Consider the following 17,497-nt stretch of genomic DNA (forward strand, 5'->3'; position numbering starts at 1 on the left):
ACTAAATCTACTTTCTGAAAGAGCATCTAACAAACAAACTGTGTTTTTTTTCAGACTTGAGTATCTGGCAGAAATTTTCTTGAAAATAAATAAAGCCTGTCACTTCAAGAAAAAACAACAAGAAGAAACAACAGCCAGTGTTTTTTTGCCAAAATCCATGCTTTCAACCTCCAGATCCACCACTTACTATCTAATAACTGAACTCCCTAATGTCTTACTTGAAAAATCAGGGTAGTAATAGTGCTTACTCCAGAGGATGGGTAGGAGCATTCAATAAGATAACATTGTAAAGTGCTTTATGTAGTGTCTGGTATGTGTTAACTGCTCAATAAATGTTGACTGCTATTACAGCCACACTGAGTTAAAATAATCCAATTTCTTTCATATTTAATTTAACCAAATATGTGGGTCAATTCCATCAAAAGTGCTCATGTAAAGCACCAAATAGATACTTTAAAGAATCAATTCATGGCCGAGCACGGTGGGTCATGCCTGTAATCCCAGCACTTTGGGAGGCCAAGGCGGGTGGATCACGAGGTCAGGAGTTCGAGACCAGCCTGGCCAACATGGTGAAACCCCATCTCTACTAAAAACACAAAAATTAGCCGGGCGCGGTGGCAGGCGCCTGTAATCCCAGCTACTCGGGAGGTTGAGGCAGGAGAATCACTTGAAAGCAGAAGGCGGAGATTGCAGTGAGCCGAGATAGCACCACTGCACTCCAGCCTGGGAGAAAGAGTGAAACTCCGTCTCAAAAAAAAAAAAAAAATTCAATTCATGTTTTTTTAATAATAAGGCAATAATGAAGTGGCAACATGGCTATAATGAAATAGTGCCAGGCATTGCAATATTGAGTTTTAAGCAAAAATTCTTATTTCTCCAGTTTTCCTTAGGAAAATAGATAGGACTATTTTTGTAGTGGTTAAAAACGCACAAATTAACATAAAATATTGCCAAAATACCTCCCAAAGATCACTACTTAAAAACAGTTTATCACAGCACCAATGCCAATGTACACCAGGCCACCTGTGTTCCTGACACATTGAAAGCTATGGCCTTTGCATGATGTCTTGATCATTATGTCATTAATATCATACCTCACCTGAAAAGTCAGATGTGTTTCCCAAATTGGAGCACTTCTACCCAAGCTTTGGATATAAATTACCAGGAATTTAGATTATGTCACATTTTGGGCATAGGCAGGCAATGAAAAATGGAGAAGGGAAAAAGAAGCCAGAATAAATGGGCTTATAGCAAAATAATGATCAAGAGATTTAAAAAAAAAAAAAAGAAAGAAAAAAGGAAAGAAATATACCAGAAAAGGTTGTGAAAAACTGTAGGAACCTGTTAGTGGGACCTAATGAGGCCCTTTAAAGGATACTTTTACATTTTCCAAACAATTTTCAGTTTTCAGAAATGATTGAGTTCCTGTCTTGTATATCAGCGCAGGTTCTTATATGTTGTATGTGAACAACCGAAGTCCATAGAATCTTTTTCAATCCTTTCGATCATCTGGTCCTACCCTGTGGGATCCCTTCTTTGTTTTTTGAAAGGTATTTCTTTATAAACAGCTACTGAGCTGCTTTCTTCGGGAACAAGAATGTATAGTTACACACTATTCAAAGGGTCGACTGGGTCCGTCCTTGCCACCTTCCCCTTTGGTGCAGATGGTACACTTGCCCTGAACATTTTTTTCTACTCAGGTGACCATCAGTGCTATCTATCACCTGCTCCCACCTGTGACTACTGCCCTGCAAATGAGAAAGAAACAGCACCAGCTCAGGGGAAAAGTTGCTTTTGCTTGTTCTCAGTGAGAGGGTAGCCGCTTCGTGGAGAAAGGAGCATCTGATTAGGCTCCTAATTAACATGAAAACCATCCCGCAAGAAACAGCCACAGCAGCAACAAGCTGCTTGTCAGTTCTAGGCCAGGAATTCCAATTGCAATTTTGGTTGTTATGGAAACAGACCACACTCCTTCTTAAAGAATTCATTACTCCAACAAATATTTGTTGTTCTAGTCATTAAGTAGTACCCAAATGAATGATGTAGACACAAGGGAGGAGGAGCGCTGAGGAGGAAGGCTGGTGATTACAGTGGAGTTCTCAGGGAGCTAGAACTTAACCCTGACCTTGGGGCATGATTAATAGCGGAGAAGACATTTCAAGTGAAAGGGCTAGCAAAGTGCGACAAGCTCAAGCCATAATAAGGATGCAGGTGTGGCTGGAGCCAAAGATTGACATAGGAGTGTGGTGGGAAATGGGAAAGACCAGAAGGCCAGTCTAAGAAGTCTGGACCTTTCTGTGGACAAAAAGGATCTAATGGATATGTTAAAACAGGGGAAGAATGCTTTAGGCATACTAATTTTGTCTTAAGGCAAATAGTGAGGATGTCAACCTAGACTCTGCCTAATACTGCAGCCCCAATGTTTTTCGGGTATACGCCAAGACAATAATTTGAAAAGTGACAATTCAGTCATCTTCTCAAATAGACAAAACCACTCTGTTTCACTGAAAGTGAACTCATCAAAACAGCTATGGGTGTGTCTATGACATCTGGAATATTTTTATAAGGTTAAATTGACTTACAGTAAAGCAGTCCCAAAATATCATACTGCCACCTGTCAAGGACGTATTTAGAACTAAGGCCTTAATTCTCAGAGTCCAGTATGTACAGTAGAAGAAGAGCAGTCATTTTCCCTTGTATCACAGTGGCTTTGTACCTTCTATGGCCCAAACAGCAAGCTGAAATCTCTTTTACTAGAAGAGTGACTGATCAGTAAATTGAAATACAGGAGAGTTTTGTTAGATAGAAGAAAAATCTTTTGCTCAGTGCAGCAATTCTTAGAGGGTGGTCTGTGGACCCTTGGAGGTCTCGAGCTTTGTCTAATTCCAAAGATCTTCTACTGTGCTGTTTGACCTTTTGAAGGGCACAGGACTTAGTAACAGGTGAGGTCTTTAGTTATGCCTAGAGAGAGGGAAGTGGCATTTGACAACACATTTCACAGTTCAATTGTGAGTGTTAAACAATGGATAAATCTGAAGTAATATTACTGCCAAGACAGTAACAACAACCACAAAACATACTGTATTATTTTTGGAAGCTTCTTTGGACCACATTATTAAAAACATAGATTTCTATGTGATAATAAAGGGCTCTGTGATGGTTAATACTGAGTGTGGACTTGATTGGATTGAAGAATACAAAGTATTGATCCTGGGTGTGTCTGTGAGGGTGTTGCCAAAAGGGATTAACATTTGAGTCAGTGGTCTGGGGAAGGCAGATCCACTCTTAATCTGGTGGGCACAATATAATCAGCTGCCAGCAAATATAAAGCAGGCAGAAACATGTGAAAAGGAGAGACTGGCCTACCCTCTCAGCCTGCATGTTTCCCCTGTGCTGGATGCTTCCTGCCCTCAAACTCCAAGTTCTTCAGTTTTGCGACTTGGACTGGCTCTCCTTGCTCCTCAGCTTGCAGACAGCCTGTTGTGGACCTTGTGATCACATAAGTTAATACTTAAAAAATTCCTACATGTATATATGTATTCTATTAGTTCTGTCCCTCTAGAGAATGCTGACTAATACAGGCTCCTACTGTGAATTCCTAGCTGTCCAGTTTAAAGGGTCTCCCTTTTCCTAACTTGGCTCCTAATATAAAAACTGAATAGAAAATATAAGACTCTGTGTATGGTCTGGATGCCAAGAAAATTGATTATAAAACTTATGTGGAAAAGGGAATTTTAGTAATCTATAGCACAACTAATTTTCCTTTGCTATTATGACATTGGGTTACTCTTCAATAAGTTTTCAATATATAGTTTTACTTTCTGAAAAAAACGTAAAGTAAATGTGGGAAGAGTCCATCCAGTTCCCACGGTTAAGGTCAGCTAGAGGTAAGCAGATGACAAGTGGACCTAAGGTAGGTCTCAAGAATTCCCACTGCTTGACACATACTGTCCTCTTTGCCTCCTCTCACCTCCCATTCATCCCTTCACTGGGCCCATCTCTCCTTTTATCTCTCTGCTTAAATGTTATGTTCTTAGGGAAGCCTTCCCTGGTCACCCTCTCTAAAGTAATCACCTAATTTTACTCCAAACACTTGACCCAGGTTGTTCCCTATTTCAGTTCTTTGGTTCCTTCCTAATATTCCTTCCTAATACTTTTCAAGGTTAATGATATATCTATTATTCTCTTCATCTAAGACGGCAGCTCTGTGACTCCCCACTGCCCAGCAGGGGTCCAATATTCAATAAGCATGTGTCAGATGGCTGAATGTGTGAGACAGCTTGCATTCAGGTTAACAACCAACACAACTGAATGGCGGAGGAGGGAGAAGCCTGGAGTGAGGAACTGCAGTCAGAGACCCTGGTCCCCTCCCTGCTACCAGTTAATTGAATGACTGTGATCAGACCCCTTAACTTCTCTGGGCCTCAGTTTCCTCATCTAACAATGAGGGAACTTTACCCAGAGATTTCCAAGGCGGCACTTTGATTTTAACTTGCAAGAGTCTAAGTTTATCTGATTATATTTCTGTAGTGTTGACAACCATTCTTTTCCCACTCATTGAGGAGGTGTGGACCTTTTCATTATTTCTGAATATAAATAGACATTTTCTGGAAAATGTACAGGTAGGTGTACTAATTTTTTGAGGCACTTGAATGATCACAAGAAAAAGTACTAAGTTTTCAAATGATAATATTTGTCCTTTTTTGTGCATTTTTAACTACTGCACAACTAGTTCCCTTTATTTCCATGAGGAAAACTGGAAATCTGGCTCTCACACACTCATTAGCTTCATAATCTTGGACAAATTCCTTAAGCTTCGTGAGTCTCATTTTTCTTGTCTATGTAATAGATATGTAATAGGAATAGACTAGGTAATGGGATTGTATAAGGATTAATTGAGATAACCTGGAGCATAGTGGGTGCTCAGAAAATGTTGGTAAACCTCAAACACATTTTCTCCCACAATTAATCCATCAATAAATTTCACTGTACTAGAGCAAAGAGCAAATTAGACAGTTTTTACTGTTTGCTGTATAGAATCAGGATCTGGCTATTGAGGTATATTTGAACATGAGGCAACTGATGCATTCAGTTGAGGAAGGAGGGGGTCAGTGTTTTAACAGAAAAGATGTGTGTTAGATTTTAATACATGACAACCTCTTACCCTTTTAAGGCACTTTGTTATTGTAGAGCTAAACTCAGAAGTTTGACATTCTTTCAAGTCCTACTTTTTCCATGCTGAAAAGATACAAATCCCAAAGTAATATAAAACTGCATACATGAAAAGAAATAACCTGGAAAATTTGGGGTACTATTTTGACCAAAAAGACTTCAAAACAGGATGAGAAATAAATAGTCTCTTTCACTACCAAATTCTTTTTTTTTTTGACAGAGTCTCGCTCTGTCACCCAGGCTGGAGTGCAGTGGCACGATCTCAGCTCACTGCAAGCTCCGCCTCCCGGGTTCACACCATTCTCCTGCCTCAGCCTCCTGAGTAGCTGGGACTACAGGCGCCCACCACCATGCCCGGCTAATTTTTTTTGTATTTTTAGTAGAGACGGGGTTTCACTGTGTTAGCCAGGATGGACTCGATCTCCTGACCTCGTGATCTGCCAGCCTTGGCCTCCCACAGTGCTGGGATTATAGGCATAAGCCACCGCGCCTGGCCCACTACCAAATTCTTATTATTAGCAATTGTATTGTTAGAAAATGCAAGGGCTGTTACTCACCAATCATGAAAATAATTTTACACTTTCTCAAATCTTCCATGAAACCTTTAAAATAAGAATAACTTAAGTTATTGGCAAGAAAAACTGTATTGAAGCCCTGGTTTTACTCATGTTATATAAAAACCCAAACCTTGTAGTTTTATTTGATAAAAAGCATGAAGTTGAATAAATGTGTGAATAGGCTACAATTAGTAGGCACCAATGACCATTTCAGTGTTTTTGTTTGTTTGTTTTTTGAGATGGTCTCACCCTGTTGCCCAGGCTGGAGTGCAGTGGCTCGATCTTGGCTCACTGCAACCTCCACCTCTCAGGTTCAAGCCATTCGCCTGTCTCAGGCTCCCGGATAGCTGGGATTACAGGCATGCCACCACACCTGGCTACTTTTTGTATTTTTATTAAAGAGGGGGTTTCACCATGTTGGCCAGGCTGGTCTTGAACTCCTGGCCTCAAGTGATCCACCTGCCTTGGCCTCCCAAAGTGCTGGGATTACAGGTGTGAGCCACCGTGCCCTGCTCATTTCAGTCTTATTTCCCCACCCTGGTAATGTATTTTTATTTTAACATGCATGATCAACTTTTGGTGGCAAAAATTTATGTCATTTAATAGCATGAATCACAAAGAAAGCTATTTTTAAAAATCACTTTTAAATCATCCTAACTATCTCAGTTTGGTGTTATTTCACATTAAAACATTTGCTAAGCTTCCTTTATATACAGATGGTTAAAACACAAGTAGAGTATCTGGAAAATAATATTTTAAAAAATAGTTTCGCTTAGAGCAAATAATGTTATTTTCCATTTAAGGTAGTGATATAAAATTTCCTTTTAAAATAAATATATCTGAGTAACAGCAGTTCATATTTTCTATAGATAACTACTTTTGAAAGCTAGATCATTATTCTGACAGGAAACATTTTTTAGTGAAATTGGGGTAGTTCATTTATATGCACGATACCACATTTTGTAGGAATTCACAATTAGCTGAGTGAAGCCCCAACTCTACCAGAGAAAGAGAGAGCATGGGGCATGATGAATTGGGTTGGGGATAAAGAGAGGAGAAAGAGCTGGAAACAGAGGATAGAAGTAAGTTTGAGATCGTTGAAACCATATGGTTTCCACAACAGAAAACAAACAAAAAGAATTTTTAAATCAAATCCAGTCTCTTTATAGAATAACCCATGGTGACAGGAAACACCTTATATTGTTTGGAGTTTTCTATTAAAGGCAGATACACTGGTGTTCCTAACATGTGGGACCAGATGGTCATCTCAGGTTCTCCAGCCTGTGAGTTTACATTTACGAAGCTGAGGAACTCTGAGCCTATTTGCAATCTAGGAAAATGGTCCTGGTTATTATTGTGATTTTTTTTGTATGATTGTATCCTATTTCAGTTTTAAAAAATAGTTGTTTTAAAATTAATGATGGTACATGACATTCATCTAATGTAGTCATTACAAATTAAGTATATAGTTTTTAATGACATGGGAACATGTTTATGTTGTGATATATACAAAACATTTGGAGATACTTATATATACATATGCATTCTCAACTATGTAAAAATAGACATAAAGGCAATGCATTGGAATGAAATGTACCAAATGTTAACCATGATAATTTATAAGTCATAAGGTTTTAAATGGCTCTTATTTTATACCTTAAAAAATTTCTACAGTATGTGTTAATTTTATAACTAGAATAAAAGGGAAAATTTATTAGGCAATCAGTCATCCCCTATCCAGTTGAGACCAAGTTGATTATTTGCACTTAGCTAAGTGACAGCTAAGTTACGGCTCATATATTTGTACCTCTCCTCATGAATCACCAAGATGTCATTTGGTGACTGTGATTTTCACATACTGCTCTTGCTACTATCATCAAATGACACTTTAGCCACCACCTTGTGCTCATGGATCTGTGCAGGATTAGAGCTGGGGTTATTTAAAAAGCCAAATCACTTACTTATATGTGTTTAGAATCAATACTATAAACATATTTCCATGACTTATAACTTTTATTACAGGGTAGATATGTTAGAAGGTATTTTTACTTAGGACAATTATGAACCTTTTCTTTTTTGGATAGTCCCAAATTCACATAATCATATCTATTTTCAGTTACATGCATAGCTAGTTATGGGTGGAATTTTTACTTTTTGCAAGACTTTTTTTTTTTTTTTTTGAGACGTAGTCTTACTCTGTCGCCAAGAGTGCAATGATGCAACCTTGGCTCACTGAAACCTCATCGTCTTGGGTTCAAGCAATTCTCCTGCCTCAGCCTCCTGAGTAGCTGGGATTACAGGTGTGCACCACCATGCCTTTCTAAATTTTTTTGTATTTTTAGTAGAGACAGGGTTTCACCATATTGGCCAGGCTGGTCTTTAATACCTGACCTTAAGTGATCCGCCCACCTTGGCCTCCCAAAGTGCTGAGATTACAGGCGTGAGCCACTGCACCTGGCCATTTGCAAAACTTTTAATATGACAAAAATTACAAAGCAGTATAATCCTGGTGTAGGGTAGGCTGAGTTCCAAAGGTACACGTGGAATAGTAACTACCAGGCAGGAAAAATATTTTTGTGTTTCAATTATGTTTAAAGAATGTTGAATTAAAGTTTAACAACTCTTTTTACTGCAGGACTTGTGGGAGCTTTGGATGCTATTATATACTTGGATCTTCCAGTGGGGAGCTGGTATTAAGCATGTTTCAAAGATATTTGAGTAGAGCATCCTTTTTTCGCTGAGCCTCTTGGGAGTCATGTTCTCTGGGCAGTTAGGAAATGCATCACTTAGTAATGCACCCCTTTGGTTCTTTACATGGATGGAGGCAGGAAAGACCCAAAGAGTTCTACTCTTAATCATGCTCCCTGGCCAAGGAAAAAGTGATGCTGTTAATATTTTATCTCTTAAGTTGATGTTTAATTAAAAAGGCATGGTCAAAGTTACTAAAATGACAACTTTGATCTGATCAGTAAGGAAAACTTACCTCCCATAGCGTCCTCTCCAAATACATTTAACTGGTCATCACCCTGTTAAAAAAAATCACAATATTAGATAATAATAACAGCAGGTATTGTGCTGAACTCCTTGGCAACACTGGCCTACTTGAATTTCCAAACGACTGTAAGAGGGAGGCACTTCCAAACAATTTTATGAGGGACAACATTTTACAGACGAAGACACTGAGAATTCTAAAAGTTAACTTTCCAAAGGTGACAGGGTAGTGAGGGACAGAGCTCAGAATTAAACCTGGGTCATCTGTCCCGAGTACATGCTCTCTTCTTAACCAGTACAGTATCTCACCTCCTTATTTTTTTTTTTTAAAGTGCAAAAGCTATCTGTGGACAGGAAGGCTGACTTCAAGAAGACAAAATCCTTTGGTATCAGAAGCTTAGTGGTAGGTGTGATCACAGCTGTTTTATGAGTAACTCCAAATTTTAAAGCTGGGGTTGGCAACAATTTTCTGTAAAGGGCCAGATAGTAACTATTTTCATCATCATGAGCAACATGTCCCCTGTAGCAACTACCTTTTTTTTTTTTTGAGACATAGTCTCGCCCTGTTGCCCAGGCTGGAGCGCAGTGGTGCAGTCTCGGCTCACTGCAACCTCCACCTCCTGGGTTCAAGCAATTTGGGCCTCAGCCTCCCCAGTACCTGGGAGTACAGGCATGTGCCACCGTGCTGGGCTAATTTTTGTATTTTTAGTAGAGACAGAGTTTCACCATGTTGGCCAGGCTGGTCTCAAACTCCTGACCTCAAGTGATCTGCCCACCTCGGCCTTTCAAAGTGCTGGGATTACAGACATGAGCCACCGTGCACGGCCCCTACAGGGCAACTATTTAGCCATAATTTGCCAATCCCCAAACCAAAGCATGAAATAAAGGAAGTAGGGGTGATTAGTTTTTATTGATGCCTACCTTTAAATTTTTCATTAAAAAATAATTTAATCAAACAGATGCTCTATTCCTTTTGGAGTAGCCCATGGTGGTTGGAAAAAAATTCAGAAAAACATCTTATAAAAAGGCACTAGGTGAGAACTGTCACTCTCACCTATGTCTTCATCTGTATCATTTTTCTACTCTGTCACCCCTTATAGGTAACCACTTATACAGATTTTTCTTGAGGCAAACAAAAATGACTTCTAGATATCCAGGGATATATGTGAACATAAATAGATATTATGATCTCCATTTCTTATACAAAAGCATTATACTTTTATTATACATGCATATGTGTTTACGATATAATACTATTCTATAATATATTGCTCCTCCACTTGCTTTTTCTCTGATCAATGTATCCTGGAGAAATTTCCATATAAGTACAGAATGTTCTCAGTACCAAATATCATCAGTTGCACAGCATTCTATTGTATGTGTGGTACCATAATTGTTGTGTTTAATTAGTCCTTTATTGATGGATCAGTGAGTAGTTTCCAGTCTCGAACTTTTTTTGGAAAAAGTGGCACAGTGAGTAAACTGGTATAAATATCATTTCATACTGCAGGCTAAATTTCGAGAGAGGGGACTGCATGGTCAAAGAGTAAATGTATTTATAATTTTGATCGAATTTTGCCAAACTGCTCCCCATAGAGGTTGTACCATTTTGAAGGGACAGCCTCTGGCTTGTGCTTTATACCGGCCTCTTGCCTCTAATTCACTTTGATGCCTGAGTCAGTTAAATGAGGTTGTCTGGTTGTATTAACACTCCCTTGAGGTAAACTGCCCTCAAAACACTTTATTTAAAGACAGATTCTTGCCATCCTGTTTAGAATATATGCCTTCAGGGAAATTTTACTACTCATCTTCTTAGAGTTGCCTGTGCATTCAGTGCTATTCCAGGTAAGAGAAGAGCTCTTAACAGAGTGGTCATTCAGGGACACATTTACATTAATGAATTCTCTTCTGTGAATAGAAAAAGCATCAATTATTCCTCAACAAGACTTTCCACCACTTCCCTTGTTGAAATTACCGCAATTCAGAGCTTGGAGTTTAGGGATCACCTAATCCAACCCTGCCACCCACTCTTCCATTTTACAGACGAGGAAAGTGATGTTCAGAGAGGTCATGCGAGGGGCCCATGGCCATGCCATCATGTCCTTAGTGAGGTCAGGATGGGATGAGAACCACTTCTTTTACCACTTTGCATGGCTCCTATGGATTTGGTCTCATCAGTGTAGGGGCATCTCCTCTCCTCTGCTCACCTGGCCAGGCACCCATCCACCGAACTGCTGCTAAGGGCCCACTGCAGTCTGGCTCCCTGTCTCAAGCTGGGATGAATCCATGGTGCAAGCTGGGCCCCAGAGCTCACCATGGTCTCAGGACGAAGTTAGGATGGAGCCAGGACCACATCTTTGCTTAGCTCTTACCCCTACCCTATCCTGCTTCTCCTTAGAGGGCTCCCTAATAATGCACTTTCATGAGAATTCTTGTCTCAAGCTCTGCTTCTAGGGGAAAAATATCAATTATTCCTCAAGACAGGGACCTTGAGGAGTTCCCAAATTCTCAGGGAATTTTGGATTTAAGACAGGGACCTATTTGAAGCAATTAATAAGTTTGCCTAAGGGGCAGCTTTATAGAACAGGCTCAAGAGTATTTCCTGGAAAAGGATTGTTTAATCTAAATCTTCTTATTGTTTGTCAAACAGCTATTGAATCTATCTAGGTAATGTTGAGAGGAAGCCATGGAGTCCTCTCCCTCAATTTTTAATATTATTGTTAGATTATCAGACTTATACCCACCTTATAGGCTAGGCTGTATTAGATCTTTCTTCTACACGGCTATCATGTTTGGGGAGTCTGATCGTGGTTAATGTGAATTCCTGAAACAGTGCATCCCACTGTAAAAGGGCCCATCTGACCTCTGCCAGGCTTCTTGAGTCTGACCTATTTGTATCCACAGCTCTTATTCACAGCCTTCTATTACACTTGCTCAAATGCTTCACATGAGCCCCAGCTTTATTTTCATTAATTCATCAATAGTGAACAGGCTGCTGGGACATAGATGCAACTGTCATCAACTCTCACCAGGAATGTGGTGCACTGACATGAAAGCCCAGGTGAATGAGATGTTTGATTGGAGGGTGTAACCAGGGACTCTCAATAAACCTCATGGTTCCAATGTGAATATTTTGTAAACAAAATTAATCTGGCATCTTATACGCACACACACACACACACACACACACACACACACACACACACACTCGGGGTGAATGGGAAACACTTCTGGTTTCGGTGAAAAAGATACCAAACAGCCCCTGTAAGCACTAAATCTTGTTACTTTTCAAATGTTGGGTGTGTTCTGCATGAAAGGCATTAATTTCAGAATGTCACTTGGACAAGGAGCCAAAGGCTGTAGCCTTATTCAGGAGACATCTGATCAGGTGTTTATGCTCAGTCACCTTGGAGCTTCCTCTTCAATGAGGCATCACTTGAGAAGACTCAACCCATTAGCCACAACTCTGAGTGTCTGTGGGAGCCTCTTTGTGTTCTGGCCTTTTTCTATGTTGAGGCTCCATCTAGTCCACCCTTTGTCACCTTAAATCTGAATTATGGAGTTAGGCTTTGTGTGCACAACAGGACACAGGTGACTTTCCATAGTATTAAACTAGGTTTTGAGGTACATGAAGTGGGATACTAAATCTTCTGAACTGACAAAGAGAGAGAGAGTATAAATATAGTCACAGATTTGATGTAAGTGCCCTTTAAGACTCACAAGTATGGGGTGCCAAGGCACAGCCTGCAATGCTGTGATTAATACTGTTAAGGTGGGAGAAGCTTCAGCAAACCCACTAACACCAAAAGACAATTTTAGGCTGGGTGCGGTGGCTCACGCCTGTAATCCCAGCACTTTGGGAGGCCAAGGTGGGCGGATCACCTGAAGTCGGGAGTTTGAGACCAGCCTGATCAACATGGAGAAAACCCATCTCTACTAAAAATACAAAAATTAGCCGGGTGTGGTGGTGCATGCCTGTAATCCTAGGTACTCAGGAAGCTTAGGCAGGAGAATCCCTTGAAACGTGGGAGGTGGAGGTTGCGGTGAGCTGAGATCACGCCACTACACTCCAGCCTGGGCAACAAGAGTGAAATTCCGCCTCAAAAAAAAAAAAAAAAAAAAAAAGACAATTTCAGGTTGCTACATCATTTTGATGCTATAGATTGGGTAATATGTTGGTAATTGATGAGGAGAAATCTCGAATTCTATTGAAGGGACACATTTAAAATTTCAAAGTGGGATTAATGGCTATGGGAAACTGCAGATTTGGATTACAGACTTGCTTTGGTCTCTATCCCTCATCTTCCAGTCAATCAAGACCCATTAGGAGGGCAAAAGGAACCCACATTCAACCTTATTTCCCTGTGTAGGTGTGTATGCAAAAAAAACTACTTTTGCAAGGCTGGGTTCTGGTACTATCATCTGTACGAAGAGTGGCTAATTGGAGTATGTATGTGCTTTCCTTTAGGATCAGGGTGCCTATCATCACCACCTTAAGATATTCATGTCTAGTCATTTCCATTTCCTTGAATTACTGAATTTTAAATGAGGGAGATCAAAATAGAACAACTTAGTCTCACAGATGGGTTCACCAATTTTAAGCAACTATCTTCTTCAACTGGGTTTGATTACAGCATAGTGACTGCTCCTGGTGACAGAACCAATTTCTGTGGCATTGCCACAGTAGATTGTGTAGTCTGTTTTCACACAGCTGATAAAGACATACCTGAGATTGGGCAATTTACAAAGGAAAGAGGTTTAATGGAGAACTCACAGTCCCATGTGGCTGGAGAACCCTCACAATTATGGCGGAAGAGAAGGAGGAGCAAGTCACATCTTATGTGGATGGCAGCAGGCAAGGAGAGCTTGTGTAGAGAAACTCCAATTTTTAAAACCATCAGATCTCCTGAGACCCATTCACTATCATGAGGAACAGCACAGGAAAGACCCACCCCCATGATTCAATCATCTCCCACTGGATCCCTCCCACAACATGTGGGAATTATGGGAGCTACAAGATGAGATTTGGGTGGGGACACAGAGCCAAACCATATCACAGATCACCTCATCATAAGAAGCTGACATTTAAATAATTCAGCTTGAAAGCCTGTTTGCAGATATGATCTCACTGGACCCTCACTGCAACCTCATGGATGAGGAACTTGTAGTTGAGATTCTGAGGGAGCACAGGATGGGGATGTGCCTGGGCTTCCCATGGCACAAGAGGTGAGCTGAACTTTGAAGTTAGCTCTCTGACACTAACCTCTGCTTCCTCAGCAGCATCCTCTTACTGCTCTTAGAGATGACAATCATGTATTCAGATATGCCTACTGTCCTTCCTTAAACCGTTTTGGTTTTTAAAAATGCTTTTGGAGGCCATAAAATTAAAGTTCTCCTGAGAAGGAGAAAGAAGTAATAGGTCATTTTGGGGGTGTATTCCCAGTTCAGAGTAACTTGTTTGTATTAACCAGCGTGTGTGTTTCATGGTAGCAAAATGTGTATAACTTCAAATGGGATTATGAGAAAGGAGCTTACTTGACATTAAAATGTTACAGCTAAGATTAATTTCTTGCTCTAAAATTCACAAATGAATTCTACAAAAAAAGGAGATTTTGTTTTTCTGACACTGAACACAGATAACTTCAAAATGCAAAAAAAAAAAGAAAAGAAAAGGATTTAAAAGTGATTCCTTAGTCTCGAAGATAATCTAAGGAGCAGTCTTTTCTAATTTTTTCTTACCTCAATGAGTACTAAACAGAATAACCCAAATTCTGGAAGAATCATGAACCATGAAATGCTAGCGTATAAGGATTTTCCTAGATTTCTATTTAAATTGGTTTAGTGACTTCTCTCTGATTACAGGAAGTAATAGCATGGTGGTGGGGATAGAGGTGGAGCAAAAAAATATCTTGTAGTTCTTGGAAGGGTTCACTTCATTGAGGGGCAGAATCTTAATAGGATGGAATAATAATTTAAAAAGAACAACCAGGCCAGATGTGGTGGCTCATGTCTGTAATCCCAGCACTTTGGAAGGCCAAGGAGGGAGGATCATTTGAGCCCAGGAGTTTGAGACCAGCCTGGGCAACATAGTGAGACCCTGCTCTACAAAAAATTTAAAAAATTAGCTGGGCATGGTAGTGTGCGCCTGTGGTCCCAGCTACTCAGGAGGCTAAGGCTGGAGGATGGCTTGGGCCTAGGAAGTTGAGGCTGCAGTGAGCCATGACTGCACCAGTACACTCTAGCCTGGATGACAGAGTGAGACCCTGTCTCAGAAACACACACACACACACACACACACACACACAAAGAACAATCAAAAATAGATCAGGCTATTTCCCCATCTTTTTACCTGAAAATGAATTTTTTTGCACTTTCCTTATATCTGTTTTTTTTTTTTAAAAAAAACAGCAAAACACCTTACACATTAAACAATTTTAGAAAATGATTACTGGAACTATTATTTCAGTAGTACTTAGAGTGTTTTCAGCATGTGCAATCTCATCTGATCTCAGAAAAAAACTAGGAAGTAGGCAAGTTTGATGTTTCCCATTCTTCAGATGAGGAAACTGAAGCTCAGAAAGCTTATGCAACTTGTGCAGGATGCCCTGGTGGGTCGGGCTTCCCAATTCCCCAGGCCCATGCTCTGCCTTCCTCCGGCTGACCTGGGTGGCATGAGATGATACATAAGTGCAGGATGACAGAGTATGGTGAGCAGGGAGGGGCATCATTAGAAATGCTCCTGGTGTCATATGAATAGAAACGAAGATGGATTCATTTGCTAAAAGTGGAGCTGAAGCTGGATCATGCTAAACCAATGATCTGAAAATGAATTTTACAGGTTTTACTGGAAAACTGTGAATGAAGTTTTGAAATCCCTTGGAACTTCAGCAGGAGAATATTGAAAAATAAAAACATAACTACATTTTATCACCAGGGAGAAGAGAGACTGGTCCTTGAGAAATTTTGAGTGGTTACAGTTCTTTTCTAAAGCATGTTTTCATTTAAAGTAATGGGCATTTTGAAAGAAAAAAAGTATGGGAAGTGGTATGTAATTTAGTTACACCCCAGAATTTATTCCGCAGCAAGTCCCATTTCTCATTCACCGAACTACACAATTAGAGGTCTGCTTGCGGTAAAGTACTTGTATAACTGAGTAAACAGAGTTGAAAAAAATGTGGTGGATGCTAGGCTAACCTTTTTCCAGTTGTATTAAATTGCAGGTTCTCTATATAAACCGCTTTAACAGACCTAGTTCTCTAGGAGAAATGGTATTTTTCTTCTCTTATGTATAAATTGCAATATTAGTGTCTCCAATCAGAAATTTTAAAGAAAAAATTTTCTCACTGTTTTTCTCTATGTTCCTGTTTTCATCATCTCAAATACGTGTTCAACTCAACTCTCTGCTAGAAGATTATGAAACACTTTGATCTTGTCTTCAGATGCCAAATGTAGCACCATTGTTAAGAAGAGCTTTGTTAGGCTGGTGGTTTAAAGGAAGGGGCAAAGTTCCCATTTTAATTTCATGTAAAGTTAATGTTGGCCATAAAGTCACATCTGACTAGTCTTGCCAAGGAATTATTTGACCTTTACCTCTTTGTTTTCTAATTCCTTGTAAAACAGAAATAAAATGGCAAAGCTGAGCTTCAGTCACTGGGAATTACAGAGCACACTGGCTTGTCTCTTACTTTTGTTAGGTACCATACATATATACAGGCTCCATATATAGATATACAGAGAGAGTAATACGTACATATATATATATTATATATATGTATATATATATAACATATATGTATATATATACATTTGCCCTGAGCTTGTTTACATTCTGCCCCTTCTTCTACCTCCCCACCTCCCTGAGTGATATATATATATTTCTGTCTATATCTATATATGGAGTCTTTATATACCTATATATGGAGTATATAGAATACACACACACACACACACACACATATATATATACATGCACACACACATACTCTTAGCAAAATGGAAAATCAGATTTATTATTAGAATAAAACACACTAGGTTGAGCACAGTGGCTCACACCTGTAATCCCAGCACTTTGAGAGGCTAAGGTGGGAGGATTGTTTGAAGCCAGGAGTTCAAGATCAGCCTGGTAAACAGTGAGACCCCGTCTGTACAAAGAAGTTAAAAAAATAGCTAGACATGGTGCATACCTATAGTTTCAGCTACTCAGGAGACTGAGGTGGGAGGATCACTTGAATTTAGGTGTTTGAGGCTGCAGTGAGCTGTGATTGCACCTCTGTGTTCTAGCCTGGGTGAAAGAAAGAGACTCTGTCTCAAAAATAAATAAATAAAAGAATAAAACACATTATATGTGTGTTCGTGTGTTTCCAGGGAGAAAAAGGATCACCCAGAGGCATCATCCTTTGTCACATCACCTTTCTTTAAGAAGGAAGTAAGATTGGGGGAAGGTGGGTCCAGATGAGGTGAGCCAGTGGAGAGCTTAAGGGACTAACAACTCCTTCTCCAGTCCTCTTCCTTCTGAGTTCCTCCATTGGTCACACTGTACCCTAATTAATGCTTTCCCTGCAGCCTGAAGCACTTCTTGATCGTCACTGTCATAGAAGCAACAGTTTTCCATCAACCACTCCCAAGCCTACAGTCTCTGACCTGGGCCCTACTTCTCCTGCTTTCATTATTCCTCAACATGAATGTCTGTGTTCAATCCCCAAGGCTCTAGAGGGTAAGCCTGAGTAGGAAGTGAGACAGGGCTAGTTAGTGGCAGTGGGACATAGAGCCAGGGAGGA

At 39.9% G+C, this 17,497-nt stretch overlaps 1 protein-coding gene across 2 annotated transcripts in view; it reads right to left on the bottom strand.

Annotated features, from left to right (window-relative positions):
- AK5 (adenylate kinase 5) overlaps window positions 1–17,497 on the bottom strand; it is a 280,448-nt gene that overhangs the window by 66,915 nt on the left and 196,036 nt on the right. For both annotated transcript variants that reach the window (XM_054480193.2, XM_054480202.2), the window contains exons 9-10: window positions 8,713–8,755; window positions 5,730–5,774 (exon numbers count right to left, since the gene is read on the bottom strand). In XM_054480193.2, the coding sequence (XP_054336168.1) occupies window positions 5,730–5,774; window positions 8,713–8,755 (88 nt within the window). The remainder of the gene's footprint in view (window positions 1–5,729; window positions 5,775–8,712; window positions 8,756–17,497) is intronic.

The sequence above is a fragment of the Pongo pygmaeus genome, chromosome 1 (assembly GCF_028885625.2).
Source record: "Pongo pygmaeus isolate AG05252 chromosome 1, NHGRI_mPonPyg2-v2.0_pri, whole genome shotgun sequence".
Lineage (NCBI taxonomy): Eukaryota > Metazoa > Chordata > Mammalia > Primates > Hominidae > Pongo > Pongo pygmaeus.